This window comes from Lipophrys pholis (assembly GCF_963383615.2).
Source record: "Lipophrys pholis genome assembly, chromosome: 20".
NCBI classification, from domain to species: Eukaryota; Metazoa; Chordata; class Actinopteri; order Blenniiformes; family Blenniidae; genus Lipophrys; species Lipophrys pholis.
The window spans coordinates 2,275,705-2,297,563 of NC_137648.1; the positions used below are offsets into that span (position 1 = coordinate 2,275,705).

A 21,859-nucleotide genomic window follows, 5' to 3' on the forward strand; every position below is an offset into this window, starting at 1 on the left:
GTTTTTTTTTTTTTTTTTTGTTGCTTCTGTTTGGTCACAACTCAGCTGCATCGTTCAGTATGCAAATACACATAATTAAAAGTGACAAGTGCATTCAGACGCATATATAATACTCCCTTTGAACACTTGCTTTCAACGTTCCTGTGTTCCAAAGGCTTTAGAGATTTAGTGATGTTCCAACACAAAATGTTACTTCAGTTTGCAGATTATGATTGATGGCTATAAAAGCTGCTTCATCTGACTTCACTACTACATTTTCCTCGTCATCTTTAGTCAATATCTATCAAAAATATCTAAATTATTTGTTTAAAAAAATTTTTTTTACTTTCCTATATTCAAATACGTCTTTCCTCTCATGTTCTACTGTAACTTCATTACTTTTAGGAACTGATTACGGTGTCAAAATGAATAATACAGTTATTGAAGTTGAATAGGGTTTCAAAACAGTTGTAAAACATAAGTCACATTAGTGGGTTTTACCCACAGTACCTGTGGATTCCTCAAGAGCGTCTTCCTCCATTTATCTCATGGAAATTTGCTGCGTCTTCAAGCTGTAAACAGCTTTAGGCCTCAATCACGTAACAACGGTGCTCAGACACTGAAAATGCAACTTTTTGACTCCCAAGGTGGAACTTTTGGAAAATTTGTGTTTCCAGTAACTCCCAGCACCTTTGTCACGTAAACTACAGTTTCCGTTTTCACTTGAAAACCTTGTCGTGTAAACGGGGACTTAGTTTTGTTCAAGTTTTCCCATTTATATATCCACTTAGTCATTAATTAAAGTTACTCTACCAGAGTCTACGAGGGAAAAATTCAACATTTAGGATTCAGTTTTAGTTGTTGATGTACATCTCTAATACCTTTCTGAAGGAAATTCGTCATTACACTCAGTCATTTTCAGCATTCCAGTGAAAGATATCCGGGTTTAAACTTAACTTTACTTAAATAAAAAACTTTCAAAAGTATTCAAATGACTTATTTGAAGATCGATTCTAACAGTAACAGAACACCAACTGAAAAAGTAACATCGCTTGATATATTTGTCCACGTGGCTCTGTTAGTAGTAGTAAAATGTACACGGCGGCCGAGTGTTTCCAAGGCCACTCACCTCCTCAGAGCACCAAGCGCAGTGTGGCCCCGCTGCCAGACACCCTCCACAGCTCCTGACCCCCTGACCGGGGCATTCGTGGTCTGAATGGACTGTCGGCAGAACAGAAACCAGCCAAAAGCTCAGTAATAAAAACCTGCACTCGTGGCTGTGGCCGCGCTGTATCCACCGCAGGAGGACTTTTCTTCTTTTGGGTGTGTATTTGTTCATTGTGGAAGTTCAGATCAAATTTGCTCTTGTTTTTTTTTGTTGTTGTTGTTTGTTTCCTATGAAATACAAGGCCATCAATCATCAGTGTTTATTTCCGTTGTCACTCGCTTAGCGCCTCCTTTCTCACTATTTCTGAAACGCGTATACTTTGTACTTGACTTTCCTTATCAGTAATACGCCCTTACAAATTCCATTTGAAGTCAGTATGTGACGTGAATCCCACTGCCGGCTGTCTGGGGCACAAGGAGCCCAACCGAATGTCGACGCATATATTTCACCTGCTTCACTATGCAGTAAGCACAAATTTTGTTACCTTGGACTTTCCTTTTTTTCTGGTTTGTAGCTTTAAATTTAGCATACAGATATGAGATCTGAATCTGTTTTCTGATCCCTTCTTCAGGCCAGACGGAGGATAATCAATGCATTTTTCAAAGTGCTTGAAAGTTAAATTAGGTGGAGGCGTCGTGGTGAATCGACAACTGGTTTTAATGGTAAATTAAGAATTACAAGATGGAAGGCTCATAAATTTGTATTTAAAATCCCATCCATCCATCCATCCATCCATCCATCCATCCATCCATCCATCCATCCATCTTCTATCCTGCTTGTCCAGTTCAGGGTTGTGGAGCTGCTAGTCTGTCACAGGGCAAACACATATAGACAAACAACCACACACACTCACATTCTAGGGGCAATTTAGCGTCACCAACTGGCCTCACATGTGTGTTTTTGGACTATGGGAGGAAACTGGAGCACCCAGAGGAAACCCCCACACACACTGATGTGCTCTAGAATATACCTGCATACCAAGTGAAAAGATATCAGACTAAATCAAGGAATATTTTCAAGATGTTGTGAAATCCTTGAAAGCAGACGTCTTGTGTAGGAGGCTACTCAGGTTTATATTTTAAATGGGTTGCCATAGCGACTTATCATAACTTGCACAGTGGAAAGTTGCGTTTTGAGTCGGAGCGCTTTCAGAAAGTGACTTTTTTTTGTAAAAGTTCCGACTTGGGAGACATTTTCAAAAAGTTGCCTTTTCAGTGGCTCCGAGCAGCTTTGTCCTGCAAACGAAACATTCAGAATGATGCGAGAGTTTTACTTTTCACTGAGTAAACAAGCTTCAGCTAAATCTAAAATCCTGTTTTTCAGGACCAATTTCAAGGAGAAGTAGCCCAACCGGAAGTACTTTTAGACCAGTGTTGTGTATTTGTGTTACCTAGACAAATACTGAGTGGAAAGATAAATGACAAGGACCCTGGGGTGCACCGGAGGTGACTCTGGACAGCCGGGACATGACGAATTGGACTCAGATTCCATTGGAGATGAGTCCATTTTATTCTTATATGTGTTTATTAATTTCAATCATTTTAGAAGAACCTACTTTCAAATTCCTGTACAAAAAAATTAATAAATACATTTTGAGATGATTATGAATTCAATATATAGGATTTTGGGAATATATGAGGTTTATTTGAATATTTTAGCCCTTTCAGACCAAATATCTCACAGATATTAATCAACATTTACCTCCAATGCTAATTCAACTGATATCCCATCAGATGTGTCTATGCGGGCTGCTTAGAGAGTTGGGAGGACTGTTTTGGCTGATTTGCGCCCCGAGACGTGAATATACGTCTGCCTGCTGTCCCACCACATCTGAAACTCAACGCTGCATCTAAAACGGAGCCGCTCAGCCTCCGGGAGATGACAAGTGCAAATTTTGAGCGGCAAACAACTGGTGGTATCGAGGCGACAATCGAAATGAGAATTTCTGAGCAGGAAGAATAATGAGACAGTTTACCTTCATTGCATCCTCAATGAGAAAAGTATTGACCCACCTTGTGTTCCTGTGGCGTCGAATCTGCGGCACAACAACAGGACAGCGGCAAACAGCAGGCTCATCTGGACAAAATAAAAGGAAGCAAAGACAATTTACCGCCTCAAATGTGGACCATTCTTCCCTTTTAAATCATTAAGGTGGAGTGGGGTTGTAATTGCCGTTCAAGGAAAATAATCTCTCCACTCAGCGGCTCACAAAAGACTGCATATTTGACCTACTGGATGTTTGGTTTATACAATAGGAAAAAAAAAAAATAAAAAAAAAGCACTTACCTTGACTAATTCAACTGTGTGGAGACAAACATGAAAGGAGAACAGAGGGAGTCTTCCCTCTGAGGGAGGGACCAGATGGTTCCTCCACACATCCCGTGCAACACGAGAGCCGAGGGACTCCACCGCCATCCCCTCCCCGTTATCCTCTTCCTCATGGCAGCCCCAAGTGGCTCAGCCAGCTTATGTTTCAGGGTCCTGAACAGCAAATGATCTCTTCAAGTAAGGCCAAAGATAAAGAGAATAAGTCCTTGGCTTTCTGCTGAGAGAAGCTGAAGAAGAGAAGAAGAAGAAGAAGAAGAAGAAAAAAAAAAAAAGGAGACACTTTCTGCCACACTTGTCCTCGCATAGCACCGGGCGGGTGTTACAGCGCCGACGCTATCGCCTACGATCTTTGCTCAGCGCTGCTTTTCTCGATTGTTTGGCCCTGCTGACCACTGCATGAGACCAAAGACAGGGAGATACTGACCGCGCGGCGCACAAGACAAATTAGTTTTGAGGACATATTCTTCGAGGGTTTTGGGAACTTTTGAAAAGTGTTAGCAAAGATGAAAAGAGTACTGAACATTTCTGCTCGACTACACCTACTCTGATTACTTTGTTAAATCGTCTAAACTGTACTCACAAGTGAGTGCGTCAGAAAATCAGAAAAGCTTCATGTTTACGCGGCATCATTTTGAAAAAACGATGTCCATTTACACGGAAAGAGCAGAAATTAGTGCATGGACAAATGAAGCTTCATGAACCCCCGTCTTTATTTTGGGGATCCACTAGATGGCGCTGTCTGCTCAACAAATGTTTTGAAAGCACACTTCGTTGCCAGTCTTTCAGCCTCTAACTTCAAACCAAGAGCGCCACCTGGTGGAGTCAGAAAATAAATGAAGTGGTTCGTGAAGCTTCATGAAGCTTCATTTGGCCATCACTCGCAGAAACGCTCAAAATGATGTAGTTAGCATGTTCGGCCACAAAGCGGCGCTGTTGGTTGTTTTTGGGATGAAACCACACAGACACACAGAGAACAATACTCCATAAATATTAAGAAATGTATAAATTAATAGTAATAGTAATATGCTATTTATGGACATATGCACACAAACATTCTCAGTATTGTAATATTATATTACTTTTATATTACTCCTAAATTTGTCAACTCTTGCACCTTTATTCAGAAATGATTAGAATTTGTCCTTTACTACTGTACATATGTAAATTTTACATGTATCTGTATTATCAGTATTATTATATTATATATTCAGTGTTTTAAACAGATTTTAATCCCTACAGTTGAATAGAAATATCATTACTTTCTTCTTACATTGTTAAAAAGGGACTTGTTACTCATTTTAAGCTCCCTCTGTATGTTCACTGTAAATCGGAATTATGTTTAAAAAAAACTGTTATGAGGAGATTAAAAGAAATGAATGATTAGTAATCTCAGATATTCGTGCTCAGAAATCCTCAAAAGAAGTAAGTACAGTAAGCACGGGAAGCACAGATCCCTGAAATCAGAAGAGATTTGCGTTTACACGGCAACGTTTTGAAAACCTTCACACAGAGACGGCAGAAACTCTTAAAACTCAGCTTTCCTGTGGGGCCACTAGTGGGTGCTGTTTTCATGTAATAAAACTACCAACGTCTGCACAACGGACCCCCGGAAGCGCAATTCTGGAACGCTGCCACAGAAACACACCAAAGACGGAGAAGAAGAGACGAAGCATGCAAAAATGTAGAAATCGACAAATCCACCATGTCGCCTCAGTGGGGTTATGGCGTCGGGCGTTGTGGCGGTGACATCACTGTTTTCAGAAAATGTGCGCCTTGCCCGTCCATACGTTAAAAGCTGACGAGGTGTTTGAAAGTTTTTCCTCTGGGGAAAAAAAAATAAATTGTTGTCGTGTGGACGGTGCCGGAGTGTAGCGGAGAAACACAAAGCCTTTGCCACTCGTCTCCTGCCCGCTGCAGAAGGTGAAGGGTCATTAAAATAAAACGCGAAGGCTAATTACATCTCTATTTGCATACGAGTGGTGGGACTGAAGTGTTATCCCACGCAGGAGACGGATTCCAGGGCTCAGCGATCACGCAGCATCACAGTGTAAAATAACAGCGGGATTATCCTTAATACTCTATTAAAAACCACAAGTAAATATGTGTGGAGTTTCCTGGAGATCAAGCGGCTTTCACAGCCTACGCTAAACCTACAGGACGAGCAAAAGACAATGGAATTAGGCGCTGTGCAAAGACGAGGAGGACAATACACGAAGGCGACAGTGTGTTTGTTATTCCCGTTTCACAGATAAAGGATAATGAGGATGAAAAAAAAAAGAAAGAAGAGAGACCACGTTCTATTATTGCTGACTTCTGTTGGGTTTAATTTAATTCAAACATCTTTTATCAGTCACATGTTTTTTTCTTTCCCCCTGACAGAGTTTGAAATAATAATAATAATAAAAGAAAAAAAAAAAACGCATAAAAAATACATAACAAACCCTCCTCTTCCTCCCTCAAACATTGTTTTGATAACAGCGAATATAGTTGGTGGCAGCGCAAACAATTCGGGAAATCTATGAAGTTTCCTCACAATACAAAAGGCTGCAAGATTGTATGGAGGGGTAAAAAAAAAAAAAAAAAAAAAAAAAAAAAAAAAGTTACTGACTCATTTCAAAGCAAAAATATAAAACAGCCATCAAAGCAGAGAGAGAAAAGAGCATGCTGTGTTTGCTGGAGCGTTTTAAGGAGATTTTCTTTGCCCACTATCATCCTACTTAAATGGAGCGCTCAGTTTTTGTTGTTTTTTTTTCACTTGCTGACACATGACTTCCAAAATACACCAGCTGCTTGTTGTGCTCTTCCCAAAGGGACTCTGGCGTCAGGTCACCGAACACGGGGAGCCATCGAGAGGCATTAACAACTCTCCGAATGGAGAAATAATACATGAGCACTCCTCCAAATAACATTGTACATATTCACAATTCTCACCAAACATGTTTAATTTGCGGGGTTTGAGTTGGCTGCTGGTCGGTAACTCAAACGCACGGCGAACGGCAGCTGTTATCTCAGCAGCTAATTAGTATTAATTAACTTAAATCAAAATTAAAATCAAGGTTCATTTAACAGCGCTCGTGACGCTTTCAACCACATCCTATGACAGTCTCTGAGGTCTACTTGCAGAAAAAGCAAATGGTTTGTAAAACTTTAAAGGGACACTAAGTGAAATTGAAGCACTGCCCTTGTAGGACACTGGGTGGCAGTGCTGAGTCATTTTGAGTCCTGGGTTTTCTTTTTAATGAGTAATTACCGCTGTACAGAGAGTAAAAAAAAAACATATCTGCCTTTCTCTGTTGTAGGTATTGTGTTAGCTATTCCTGAAGCAGTGACTCAATACACCACCTTGTGGTACAAACAGGTACTGCAAGAGTGAATGTAAACAGGCTCTCCCCTTTGGAATGAATGTCACTTCCAAGGTCACAGGATTTCTAATGTCTTATTTGTGATTGTTTATTTTTTAATGTTTTTAAGTTTTTAAGACCCACCAGAGGGTCCGATACAGAGCACCACTGGTTCACTTAGAGTCGATCATCTTCCAGTCTAAACGTTCGATCTGCCATGTCACCGTCTTCACGTGTCGAAGCGTCCAAATGGTGTAGCTGTCGTCAGTTGTGTGCGAGTACGACTTAACCAATGAATGTGACTGATCATGTAAAGTCTGTGGAGACTACTAAAACAGCAAAATTACATATATATATGTATAAAGTCAGTTCATCGTTTACGTACAGCAATAAATCCTAAGAAAATAAGAATATCATCAGTATGTAGTTTGTGTTGCCACGTAAGGCTGGATTTCACTAATTACGTCTCTATATCTTTGCATTTTAATCTACTTTTTCCTTCCCATTGCAAATTTGAATATGAATGTTTTAATTTGAATCCTTTTATCTGTCTTTTAAAATCCATTGTTTGCAAGTTACGTAATGTTTGGGAGATTCATTTGACCTTAATCGAGGCCTGTCACCACACATGTGGACTGTTCTCCTGTGTCGGCGGGGAGAGACAACAGTCACACCTGCTTCTTTTCCCTGAAAGTACGTATATATAAAAAAAACATATTAATCTTCCTGCTGTTTGGAGTTCTTAAGTCATGTGAGAACAAGTGAAAGATGCTATTTTTCAATTTTTTTCAGTTGACATCATCACGGATAAGATTATCTTCCATTCTTTCTCGACGAGCTTCTCCATTTTTGGAAAGAAAAAGACAAAAAGAAAAAAGCTTTCCACAGGCAGGTAATGTCATGACTCATAAAGATCTAAATGAGGCCTTGTGCCCATTAGTCTGAGCTGTGTGAGTAACCAGGGGCTGGAGACTGTGTGGAGGTGGACAGCTCTGTCTCCATGTTGGCCTGGACCTCCAAACCCACCAGAAACTAATGGAAGATTGAAATCAGCCTGCAGGGGGGGACCTGGGTGATCCCGCCAGTAGAAAAGCACGGCTGAAATGTGGAAATGTCCTTCTTTTTCACCACAGCACCTGTCCCCGGCAGTTACGGGCTCGCTGTTTGCAGTGATGAGCGCTGTGGCGGCGATGTACAGCGAGCTGGGGCAGCTGGTTCTACCCCTTCATTAGGTTGGACTGGATGGTGTTGATGTTCCTGCTGCCCTCTGGCTCTCCGAGGCCCGCTCGGTCCAGCTGCTCTGCCCCGCTGCGTCTCTCGGCTTCTCCCCGGTGGCGTTCGCCTCCCGGAGCCCACGGAGCTCGCCGCGCTGCCGAGGCGCTGGGAGGAGGCGCGCGATGCCCGCTGCCGCCGCAGGTTCCGGGAAATCGACCGATGCAGGTTCCTCGACGAGCCGCCCGCCGCCGAGACCACCCAGGGGTGGCGGGCGGCCTGGGCGGCGGTGAGGCGGGCGGCCGGTTCCAACACCAGGAGCCTCAGAATGAAATCCTTGGCTGGGTTGGACACGGAGGGCCAAGGCTGTGGGGACAGAGGGAGCAGAGGGAGGGCGGCGGCCATCACTGCCAACACAAAAGCACTCATTCCAGCGGATGTCAAGTCGGCCCACGCGCACACAGACAATCCAGAACCCACGGCGCTCCTGAAGCCCGGACATGCAGACGAGGCTTGAGCACAGAATTCAAAAGAGGAACGCAAGACTTGACTCCAGCAGAGCAATATTACCATGATCCCAGTGCTCTGCAGACCTAACAAGCAGAACTAAACTCAAAGGAAAGCTAAATGTCACTGGGCAAAGGAACGCAGCGGTCTTGGCCGGATGAATACAAAGACTTGGGAGGGAGGGGCGCTCTGCTGCATGTGTGGGATTTGTGTGCATGTTTATTCTTAGCCTGCATTAGCTTCAGAAAGAAAAAACTAGAAAACTAAAGAAGAGGCGCAGCGGATGAGCTTCGTTGGGATCGTTTGACTCAAAAAGCGAGAGTCTTGAAATCTGCCACTGCAGATCAGTCCAGACGTTATCATCATAACTCGCAATCATTCAATTATTCACTGCAGCTTTGGTTCTACGACGCGGTGACCGCCCGCCTCGGCAAATTGATGACCTTTGAGCTTCCATCTGATTTTAAATAACATATTAGCGACACAAGATTGATGGGACGTCCGACTATTGGAGACCAGGGGTGTCAGAACCGAACACGCCCCGTCTCTCTGTTAACGACGTTCAACGGGAACTATGTGCATGAAGTCAAGTGACGATAACCGTATTGCGCTTCCTTAATCGCTGTGATCTCGCTCTTCGTTTTCCGCCATCGCCTGCGATCCGATCAAATGTTTCTGCGTGTGAAGAGAATCAAAGGTAAATACAGTACAATCTGGGTGTGTGAAATTCTCTCGCTCTCCACCCAACCTTGCAGAGACTAAATCTCGCTCTTTAGGGAGGTCTCGCTCTCCATTTTAATCCTGAAATGCATTTCTCGCTCCTTCTTTTTTTTTTTTTTTTGTCTCTGGCGGAGTAATGACAATTAATCAAGCATGAAATTGACAATCGCAAGACTGTCGCCGGTGAGAGGAATTCAAAGAAGCAGGGACTTGCCTATTCTTACAGTGTACTGACTGGGAGAGTGAAAGAGTGTGTGTGTGTGTGTGTGTGTGTGTGTGTGTGTGTGTGTGTGTGTGTGTGTGTGTGTGTGTGTGTGAGGTGCCAGCTGAGCGAGTCATAAAAAAGAGCTCCTCACTCAAACTTTCTTCTCATTGTGTTGTTATTTCACACCTGAGAGGCAGGCAGAGTGACACTGTTTGATTGAGCGCCAACGACTAACAAGTCTGACTTTCCTCTTTATCTGCTGCTGGTGCTGATTCAGCCCCTCGCTGCCACCACACACACACGCACACACACACACACACACACACACACACACACGCACGCACGCACGCACGCACGCACGCACACACACACACACACACGGTTAGCGGCTGTGGCTAGCAGGGTTCGCTGTGTCCTTGCCTACGTGGCGCGAGTTACAGAAGGTTACTGATTGGTGACCGTCTTTAAAAACAACCTTGTGTTTCATTTAACGTGTGAATAGTTCCATCACTTAGCAGGAGGAAGATGCTCTATAATCTGCATGTTAATAGGAGGAAGAAGCTCTATAATCTGGATGTTAGTTGGATGAAGATGCTCTATAATCTGGGTGTTAGTGGAGGAAGCTGCTCTATAATCTGGGTGTTAGTGGATGAAGATGCTCTATAATCTGGGTGTTTGTTGGATGAAGATGCTTTATAATCTGGATGTTAATAGGAGGAAGATGCTCCATAATCTGGATGTTTGTTGGAGGAAGATGCTCTATAATCTGGCTGTTAGTGGAGGAAGATACTCTATAATCTGCATGTTAATAGGAGGAAGATGCTCTATAATCTGGATGATAGTTGGATGAAGATGCTCTATAATCTGGCTGTTAGTTGGATGAAGATGCTCTATAATCTGGATGTTAATAGGAGGAGGATGCTCTATAATCTGAATGATAGTTGGATGAAGATACTCTATAATCTGCATGTTAATAGGAGGAAGATGCTCTATAATCTGGATGATAGTTGGATGAAGATGCTCTATAATCTGGCTGTTAGTTGGATGAAGATGCTCTATAATCTGGGTGTTTGTTGGATGAAGATGCTCTATAATCTGGGTGTTAATAGGAGGAAGATGCTCTATAATCTGGATGATAGTTGGATGAAGATACTCTATAATCTGCATGTTAATAGGAGGAAGAAGCTCTATAATCTGGATGTTAGTTGGATGAAGATGCTCTATAATTTGGGTGTTAGTGGAGGAAGCTGCTCTATAATCTGGGTGTTAGTGGATGAAGATGCTCTATAATCTGGGTGTTTGTTGGATGAAGATGCTTTATAATCTGGATGTTAATAGGAGGAAGATGCTCCATAATCTGGATGTTTGTTGGAGGAAGATGCTCTATAATCTGGCTGTTAGTGGAGGAAGATACTCTATAATCTGCATGTTAATAGGAGGAAGATGCTCTATAATCTGGATGATAGTTGGATGAAGATGCTCTATAATCTGGCTGTTAGTTGGATGAAGATGCTCTATAATCTGGATGTTAATAGGAGGAGGATGCTCTATAATCTGAATGATAGTTGGATGAAGATACTCTATAATCTGCATGTTAATAGGAGGAAGATGCTCTATAATCTGGATGATAGTTGGATGAAGATGCTCTATAATCTGGCTGTTAGTTGGATGAAGATGCTCTATAATCTGGATGTTTGTTGGACGAAGATGCTCTATAATCTGGGTGTTAATAGGAGGAAGATGCTCTATAATCTGGATGATAGTTGGATGAAGATACTCTATAATCTGCATGTTAATAGGAGGAAGGTGCTCTATAATCTGGATGATAGTTGGATGAAGATGCTCTATAATCTGGATGTTAGTGGAGGAAGATACTCTATAATCTGCATGTTAATAGGAGGAAGATACTCTATAATCTGCATGTTAATAGGAGGAAGATGCTCTATAATCTGGCTGTTAGTTGGGTGAAGATGGACTACAATCTGGGTGTTAGTGGAGGAAGATGCTCTATAATCTGGATGCCATCGAATCTTCAGTAACACTTTTACTCCTTTCAAAACAGCTACTTGTGCGATGACCCCCAAAGTAGTGGGATTACAGCAACGTGTTACTTTATAGCCTGATCCCCACCCCTGGTCCTTGACCCCAGAACAGATAAGCTGAACGGTTTGCTGGCACTTTGTGAGAAACTTTGTCAGCCATGGAATTATGCAGTTGGAAATATATTCTTTTGATTCCACCGCGGAGAGACGTGAAAAGTTTTCTTCTTCCTGTGCCGCTAAAGAAGAAGAGACGCAGCCGAGTTGTCTCGGTGGAATGGAGCCGGCAGCGGGAAGTTTATCTCCCCCCACCACTCTCAACATTTTTCACGTCAAAATACACAAAGGCTTTATTGCGTTTGGAAGAGAGGGGCAAGAGCCGGCGTTATACATCACTGTTGAGCAGCGAGCTAGCCGGAGCGGTGTGTGTGTGTGTGTGTGTGTGTGTGTGTGTGTGTGTGTGTGTGTGTGTGTTAGGGGGAGGCAGAGTCCACGCTCGACATAAGCAGTGGAGAAACCTACAGGGCTTGACTTATTGAGCAACATCTTGTTAGAGTGAATAAGAAGCTCCACCGACTACGTCCGCGGCGGCGCTACATCTTTACCTGACAAACCCGTAATTGCACCAAATGAAGGAAATGCCAGGAGGTCGGATCACGCTAATGCCATCGCCGGGGATAATGCACTTTTGAGTAATGAACTACGCCACGCCGCACAATCCACTCCCATCCGATGCACCTGGCAGCGGTTTGCCCCGACCAACAGAGCCGGGCCTGAACGCGTCTCATCGCGATGAGTCCCGATGAGGAAGGTGGCCCCGCCGCTAATTCAGGTGAAAGCTGCAGCTAAACCACGGTAATCAAAATATCGATACTCGGATGCAGGAGGGATTGGGCTGTCATGTACAATAACACTGCGGCCGAGTGGAGGCTGGGTTTGTTCGCCTGACGCTCACTAGGGGGCAGACTGGGCCAGCCGTTACCCTACTTGCCCTCGATGTAGACGTCTGGGGGCTTTCAGCAGCACGGCGGCAGACTGCAGAGGAGGCTACAAGGCTGCCCGGACACAACTAAAGCGTGGTGTGACGGCACGCAGACACACACTCCGACCCCGGCACGCACACACACACTCCGACCCCGGCACGCACACACACACTCCGACCCCGGCACGCACACACACACTCCGACCCCGGCATGCAGACACACACTCCAACCCCGGCACGCAGATGCACACACCGACCCCGGCACGCAGACACACACTCCGGCCCCAGCACGCAGACACACACACACTCCGACCCCAGCACGCAGACACACACTCCGACCCCCGGCACGCACACACACTCCGATCCCGGCACGCAGACACACACACACTCCGACCCCGGCACGCAGACACACACTCCGACCCCGGCACGCAGACACACACTCCGACCCCGGCCCGCAGACACACACACCGACCCCGGCACGCAGACACACACTCCAACCCCAGCACGCAGACACACTCCGATCCCGGCACGCAGACACACACACACTCCGACCCCGGCACGCAGACACACACTCCGACCCCCGGCACGCACACACACTCCGATCCCGGCACGCAGACACACACACACTCCGACCCCGGCACGCAGACACACACACACTCCGACCCCGGCACGCAGACACACACTCCGACCCCGGCACGCAGACACACACTCCGACCCCGGCACGCAGACACACACTCCGACCCCGGCACGCAGACACACACACCGACCCCGGCACGCAGACACACACTCCAACCCCAGCACGCACGCACACACTCCGACCCCGGCACGCAGACACACACTCCGACCCCGGCACGCAGACACACACTCCGACCCCGGCACGCAGACACACACTCCGACCCCGGCACGCAGACACACACTCCAACCCCAGCACGCACGCACACACTCCGACCCCGGCACGCACGCACACACTCCGACCCCGGCACGCAGACACACACACACACTCCGACCCCGGCACGCAGACACACACTCCGACCCCGGCACGCAGACACACACTCCGACCCCGGCACGCAGACACACACTCCAACCCCAGCACGCACGCACACACTCCGACCCCGGCACGCAGACACACACTCCGACCCCGGCACGCAGACGAGGCGTCACGATTCCGTGCATGAGGGCGAAACGATCTGTCCCCGCGAGCGAGTGGACAGACTGAGTGATAAGGCGAGAAAAGCCCTCGAGGCTACACCCGCTCTTCTCGTCCTCTGTCGCCTCCTTTCTTTTCCCCACCCACACCCACACACACACACACACACACACACACACACACACACACACACACACACACACACACACACACACACACACACACACACACACACACACACACACACACACACAGAAGCCCCCTCCCGTCTGCTGTTGAGTAAAGGCATCGGTGTGAGTCTGCACTACAGGTCCTGAGGCGAGGGGCTCGTGCACGGGTTGGGGGTGGGGGGGGGGGGGGGGGGGGGATTCCAGGGACACACAGGGACAGGGAAGGTGCCAGCGGCCGTTTGCATTTTTGAGTGAGTCTCACCTCCATCTTACCGCTAAACCCCCCCAGACCACCCACACACACACACACACACACACACACACACACACACACACACACACACACACACACACACACACACACACACACACACACACACACACACACACACACACACACACACACACACACACACACACACTTCATGTCCCTGTTCAGCTACCATGGACACAAAAAGGTGAGCGATACTTTTGGAAGACTGCTTTTAATTGCAACCCCTGTGTATTCATTTGCATGAGGCGGAGAAGAAGAAGAAGTAAAAAAAACAAAAAACAAAAGTGTGTTTACGTCCATCTGTACCTCGACTTAATCAAACTTTGTTACACTAAATTGGCGAATACATATTTATAGGTGTCAAGATTCTGCGGGCTGCATAACAAACTGATCCGCCGCATCACTTCGCACTGTGATGATCTGAAACCTGAGCGCTTATATAGAAATTTATGAGCTGATACTTGACCCAGTTACACTTTGAATTAATAATTCATTCCTTGTCAATAACCAGAGGAATATTAAATAAATTTTAGAAGCAGACTGTGCTCCCCTGCCCGTGTGTTGTCGGACCCTCACTGTTCGGCTCTGCTTTGACAGAGGTGGCAGGAAGTTCAGCTACAAGCTTTTTTTTATTTTATTTTTTATTTTTAGGAGCAAACAAAGAAGCTGCTGACTTCGAGATTTCCAGGACTGATTACAAGTCGCTGCATTTATTATCAGTGAATAAGTATGGAAGTGCTGAGCAGGAACCAGCGTGAGCTCTCTCTGGGATACTAAAATGACTCCCAGCTTACGGAACATAAAGAGATGTTTTCTCAGCATGCTTCATTATTTGTGATTATTGGAGATGATGAGCATTGATAAAAAGGGGGGGGGGGGAAAGTGGCGATTAAAAGTGATGCATATATTTTAGAGCAGAATGTAAAGTCAATGTAATTTTGATGAGCTCATGATAAGCTTGAGGCAGGTCCAACAGTTGCAGGACTCTAAATAGAGATGTACATAGATTTTGTTTGTTTTATTGCAATCCCTTCGTTTTTAATAACATTTATTATTTTGAAGATGTCGGGCAAATACTGAGGATCTGTTTTCGTTTCAGAAAGTTTCTCGTTCGCGCCACAACTTTCTTTTTTTTTTAAGATGACGTCCATTTACAGGGAAACGGCAGAAACGCTGAAAATGATGTATTTAGCATGCCAGGCCATGAGTTGGCGCTGTTGGTTGATTTTGGATTGAAATCACACAAACATGCGCGCAGAGAAAAATATGCTATGAGCATTAACAATGGCGAGTACATCCATCCATCCATCCATCCATCCATCCATCCATCCATCCATCCATCCATTCATCGATAGTCGAATTGGCACTACTGCGTTTTTTTGTACTTCCATATGAGTACTTTATCTACCTTCATCTTAATCTTCTCACCGACTTCACAGTCGACGTCCTTTGTGCCAAATCAGTGGACGAATGTGAGGTAAATAAAATCAGAATATCTCAGGGTTTGATTTGAACTCAAAGCACTGAAATGAAGACACAATATAAATGTAAATGGCCGACACATACCGCGTGTGATGCCGTCCTCTTTCATTTCACACATGCAATTTTTTCGATCCCGTCCTGTCTCGACTCTGTTTGTCATCACATCTTCATTTCTTTTTCCACCCACCACAGTTTGGCATGAAATAGTGGGGGGGAAAAAAAAATCACATATATCAATAAAAATGGCTAAATCCTCTGTACCTGCTTTGGTTTTGGGGTTCCGGGATTGTGTCTCTTGTTCTATTGTCACACTGACACATGAATAGAAAGGAGCCATTGTTCATGTTATTGGTAACACCTGTGCTTCTCCCACCTTGGCAGGTGAAGCAGTTTGCTGCCATTGTGTCGACATCCAGGCACGTTTACAAGTAATGTGTTGGCTGTGGCTAATCGGGACTGTGGGATTTATAAAAATTGCCCTGATCATCCTTGTGAATCACTTGCAGAAACTACAGTTTTTGAATTAATTTTCTTTATGAGGCACTCATTGAAATATGTGTCAATTTTAAATAGTAACCCTCAAGAAAACTTTGAAGTCAGCGTGATATACGTAAATATCACGCAAAATGGTCCAACACTGATCCATTTGAACAAACCCATACATTATATAGTACCACTGTCCTGCAATACAACTTCCAAAAACTTTCACCAAATATGTGCTATTTATGAAAATGTACACTAAAATGATTTATTGTATTTATTATCAAATTGCATATATTTTTCTTAAAAATGTGTACATGTTAATTAAATTTTTTGTAATGTACTGATCCCTCTTTGCAGTAAAACACTAACATAAACAAAAAAAAAAAAAGAACAAGTGTCCTTATCGATGGGTTCTAGGTTTTCTTTTTTCACTGGTTTGACTCCTCTGATTCATAAGAAAGAGATTCACGATTTTCTGAATGTGCCCACTGGCCCGATGAAGGGTTAATTGAGGATCCTGTCATCGTCGCTCGCCTCGTGCTCTCCACTCACAAATGACTTTCTTCAACTGTCAGCAGATTTCAAACCAACGTCTTCAAGTCCAGTCGAAAAATGTGAACTGAATCGGCTGTTGAGGCCATCCTCATCCCAAACTGAAGCCCCCTTCTGAATGACACCGAGAGCACTCGTGAAGGCAGGGGTCCACATTTCTCTGGCTACTTGTCAGCCGCCATCGCGAAGTACGACATTATTATCGGCGTAGGTATTTAAACTGTACTGTCAGTCTCTTGGAGAGGGTGGATCTGCTGATGGAGAATAAGTACCTTGTCAACGCGGAAATGTGATTGATGGCAGATCCATCAAGCCATAGGCTGCTACTCATCCATGTATAATGTCTTTATCATGTCGCCAACTGAATTTACATATTGATGTCTTTGCCGCGTCGCGCTGAAACGTATAAGGGTCTGTAGAAACGCTGCTCCGTTTTCAAAAAGAATTCTCCTTCAGCCAAGAGGTATAAGCTGCGTCTAAAAGCCACCGTGGAAAACGTGAAATAAGCCCTTGCATAAACTCCAGAAGGATTTTGCACTATTGTTCAGTTGGTGGTCAGTGCAGCGGTAAACACAGGGATAATAATCCAGGGCCAATGTTGAGGGGAGCCGCTTGTATGCCAGACTAAAATGTCAAACCGCATCCCTGAGAATCAGACCAGGCTTAACGCCCAGTGAATAATCCCGCCTTGGGTGTAATCAGCGTGAAAGAACAAGCCCGAACTCACCACTGAGCTTGACAGAAAAAGGCTGTTAAAAATACTCTCTTCAGTTGTATGACATTGGAAATGAGAAAGGCGGAGAAAAACATCATGCAAAGCCCCCCCCCCCCCCCCCCCCCCCCCCCCCACTCCCCCCCACCCATTCCTCCACTTTTTACTTAGCAAGCACAAACTCAAGACACCACAACAAACGTTCACGTATCCCTTCATGTGCTTTACAGCGGCGCAGCAGAGGAGATCGACTGAAAAATTCACTTTGGAACCGCGGCGGCGCTGCCGTATGTTTGGATTGTATTTGCTTGTTCTGTTCTGTCAGCTGTGAATCATTCTTGTACAAATGCAAAAGCCATATGGAGACAAGTGTTCTGCAAGGTACCAAGAGTTAGAGATTGATTCGTTGCTATAAAAGCGCTGGATTATGCCAACACAAGGTAACTGGTGGCATTTATCAAAACAAGTTTTGCGTTTCCACGGCAACGTTCTGAACGGAAACTGCAGAAATGCTTTCATTGCAAAGAACCAAACACTATATCTGGCACTTACTAAGATTGTAAATGTTATCTTTTTCAGACATGATAGATAATTTGGCCTCTGTTGAAGTTATTTACTTATTTTCAGTCCTTGAGTTTACAGCAGAATCTTAAATCCAGATTTAAAAATTTCTTATAAAGTAACATTTTCTTGCTGCATGGACGGATAATTTCACTACTTTTCCGAAGTTTTCTTCTCAAATTTGGGGTTTAAATCTTATATTTGGCAGCAGATCAGAGTTTTATTCCACCCGGTTGCTTTCAAAGGGTTAAACCTTTAAGAATAGTCTGAATGGGCGAAGAACAACTTCTCGAGCTCGACTCTGTTCCTGATTCTCTGATGAGCTCCCCACACGCAATCTCCGTTTTCTTTGCATAACTTTCAAAATTGAATAGAAGCAGAGGTCAATTACACATCATGCTGAGCCTCCAACAACCGCACCTTTCACCTTCTTCAAGGATCTGTATGGAACTGCATGTTTCTGCATCTGCTGCTCAGGCTCAACGTCTGTTCGGAAACGAGCTACCTATTTTCAGGCTTTGCTGGCACAACTCTTAAAAAAAACATTGAATAAATATATATGGAAGCATAAAACCTCTTTTGAAAAGATAATGGAAGGACGAGGAGGCAATTTTTTTGTGCACCATAAAGAAACTCTCGGCTAGAGAGCGCTATAAAAGGGCAGCGCTTCAGGAAGGACCTATCGTTACGTATGATTTCTTGAAGCTTCGAACCCTGTGGGCGGGTTGAAGAACACTATGCAAGCAAACATAAATCATAATGAACTTACATTTCCGTTGAAGCTCACTTTTCCTTTCACAATGGACCTGTAGAGGCGGGAGCGGCTGTCATCCTCAAAAGGCATGGATCCGCTCAGCACCACGTACGCGATCACCCCCAGAGCCCACATGTCCACTGCACAGGAATACGCCCTCCTCAGCAGGACCTCAGGGGCCATGTACTCAGGAGTCCCGCAGATCGTCCTCAGAGATTGCTCCTCTCCAGGGGGAGGTTCTGTGGGTTTTGCGCTGCCAAAAGAGGCCAAGCCAAAGTCGGTCACCAGCAGCCTCGACTCAGGACCGGGGTGGTAGTACAGGAGGTTCTCAGGCTTCAGGTCTCGGTGGGTGATGCCCAGGTTGTGGAGGTATTCTAATCCAGCCAGCGCCATGCGGAGAGCCTGGGTGGCGTCCCGTTCTGTGAAGTGTCCCTTGCTGACGACGCGGTCCAACAGTTCCCCGCCGGTGGCCAGCTCCAGCACCATGTAAACGCGCTGAGGGAACTGGAAGACCTCGATCAGCTGGATCACGTTACCGTGGCTCACCCGCCGCAGCACCGCCAGCTCCGAGGCGCACACCTCCCGGCCCTCCGGTGCTTCCAGCTCCATCATTTTTATGGCAAAGGGCCGGCGAGTGGCCCTGTGCTCGGCCCGCACGACACGGCTGAAGCTCCCGCGACCAATCAGAGCCTGGATGTCGTATCTGACAGGGCGGAGGGGGGTGGGGGGTGATGAGTCACCACATCATGACACGGCGTCGCAAAGCTCTCAACGTCGCTCAGCGCAGCCACAGATATGATGTATGGGAAAATATCTGTTGCCGTACGCCATACAGCATGCAGAGTCGATCAAATTCATGTGACAGTGATTTATGTCGCCAATGAGTGAGGCCGCGCTTCACGCGAGCCGTGACTTATCGTAAGTGGATGGAGCAATGCACTCGCCCTCAAAAAAGACATCGGTTTCCTTGTTTTTTAATTGTCGCTTTTATCTGACAAGTAGAATCCGACAGTCTTCAGGTGTTACGAGGCCAAGGCCTCTCAAAAGGATGTCTGCTACGCTGCATGGAGGTTTTTTGAAGGGGATGAATTTAAACTCTTTGCTTTTGTCTGTAGCTGTTCAGGGAATCTCCAAGTTCTTTTCACTCAGAGTCACATTTATAAAAAGAAAACATGAAAAGCTGGACCACTTATTAGAACATACGCTTCACCTCTACTGTATTGAAGCTTCCAGTATCATTTAGGCGCCATTTAAATGCCTGTAATCTCTCAATTAATTGAATGCTGAATGTCCTGTTTTTTCAAATTATACGAGTATGACTACAGTCGGGATTTAAAATCACAACTGATGATGGTCACAGCATATCTATTTTATCTATTACTATCTATTACTGAAAGTAAATTAGTTTGGACCTTTAAACACATTCACAATTAGTTGTCAAAATGTACAAGAAGAAAAATGTTATAACTGAAGCACTTCTTCAATTAATTTCTCACCAATCATCTCTTTTACAGAGATGAGTTCATCACACACACCTTAATTAAGTTTATCTTGATAAAGTAGCACCTCTAGATCAGGACCGTGTGTTTACATGTATGTCTATCAATAAATAAAGCTAATGGATGTGAGTGTGGACATCTTTCCCCTTGCCCTTTTTGGAGCAATAACCCGAACTGCACTGAAAAAAGAAGATGGTTGGAAACTTAAGTTGATGACTCAGATTAAATTGGAAGAACTTGATTCATTTACATGTGACCAATTCAAGCAATTCAGTTAAGTTGGTAGAACTATTTTCTTTTTTCAGCGTGTGGTTGCCGTCAACCGGCTTAGCTAGATGCTAAAACATTAGCGTCAACGTTGGACGTGAAGTAAATCAGAAGATATACTCTCGAAATACGACTTAAGTTTACCTTCAAAACAACAAAAAAAAAAAATAATTTGATTTAGTCTCCTTAAAGGATATCAGACGATTTCCGGCCTGTTATTGATTAATGAAACTGGACGTGTTACAACAGACAGAAGTACTCTATTGTGCTCGTGACCTTTTTACCTCGCAGTGACTCGTGGCTCAAACTTGTCCCGATACCTCGCAACCGTGTCCCGTTGTCCTCGTCCGTCTGCTTTTGGCTTCGGACTGTTGACGTAAGACGAAACCTGCCAATTCGCTGGCTGGTCCTTCTGCCTCTTTGGCCCCCCGTCATCGTCATGTGTGTCACGGAAAGCCACCAGCGACTGCACGACACTGGCGTAGCTCTTCTTGGGCGACTCGGGCGAGACTTTGCTCTTCCCGCATCCCATCGCCACATCTGGATCCTGAACACGGCCTCCGATTGAGACGCCAGCTCTGATCCTGTCGGAGCGTTTGGATGCACATCCAAGCAGCTGCTGCTGCTGCTGCTGCTGCTGCTGGAGCTGCTGCTGCTGCTGCTGCTGCTGCTGCCGCTGCTGCTGCTGCTGGAGCCGCGCGGAACACCACCGGTGAAAGCTCCGCCCACGCAGAGGGGGTTGGAGGTTGTCAGGTGTGTGAACTCCTCTTCTCGCTCGCTCGCGATAAAGGCGCCGTGTAAACAGAAGTTGTTTTTGAAGCTATTCTCATTTCCTCACGGAGCAGACCACCACTGTGATAACAGGGGACGACTTCACTCACATGTCACACAACATGGTAAAAACACAACAAAAGAGCAGACTGCTGGAAGGACGTGCTGCTTTGTGTACCAAGCGCCGACTCAGGGAATTGCTGCGCTTGTTTCGACTCCACTGCCCTGATTTAGCAGGTAAAGTTATGGAATAGTTGGGTGTCTAAAGGAATACTTCAATAATTCAGTGTTGAAGGAAGTTTTATAAGCAGCAAGTATTTGTGACAACAGCAGGAGAGAGGCTGGGGAGTTCAAAAAAACAAAAAAACAACAAAGAATATCATTAAAACGCAGAGATTTACAACTTTAATTACAACTTTATATGTTAGTAAGAAAACCGTAATATATTTAATGATGTAATGCAGACAAAATAAAATGCAAGACCTTATTAAAAGTTTCAGGCTATTTGTTGCGGAGACTTATTCCAGCTAACAAAGTGGAGTCCTTCAGCTTCTGGAGGTTTGTCTCTTAGTTTGTCTCCTCATGTTCTGTCCAGCTCCATTTGCTCCGATTGTTTTCACCTCTGTGTCATTACCTTCCTTCTCACTTGCAGCATTTACATTCACAATTGTGTCAGTTTTATTGAGATTTTCAACATCTGCAAAAT

At 45.0% G+C, this 21,859-nt stretch overlaps 1 protein-coding gene across 1 annotated transcript; it reads right to left on the minus strand.

Annotated features, from left to right (window-relative positions):
* Positions 1 to 1,112: 1,112 nt before the first annotated feature.
* LOC308125895 (serine/threonine-protein kinase H1-like) lies at positions 1,113 to 20,914 on the minus strand (the record flags this gene model as incomplete). Its single annotated transcript, XM_080489935.1, has 4 exons — positions 1,113 to 1,200; positions 8,159 to 8,394; positions 18,632 to 19,319; positions 20,667 to 20,914. The coding sequence occupies 4 exons, from the start codon at positions 20,912 to 20,914 to the stop codon at positions 1,113 to 1,115; spliced, it is 1,260 nt and encodes a 419-aa protein (XP_080346061.1).
* Between the last annotated feature and the right edge of the window lie 945 nt (positions 20,915 to 21,859).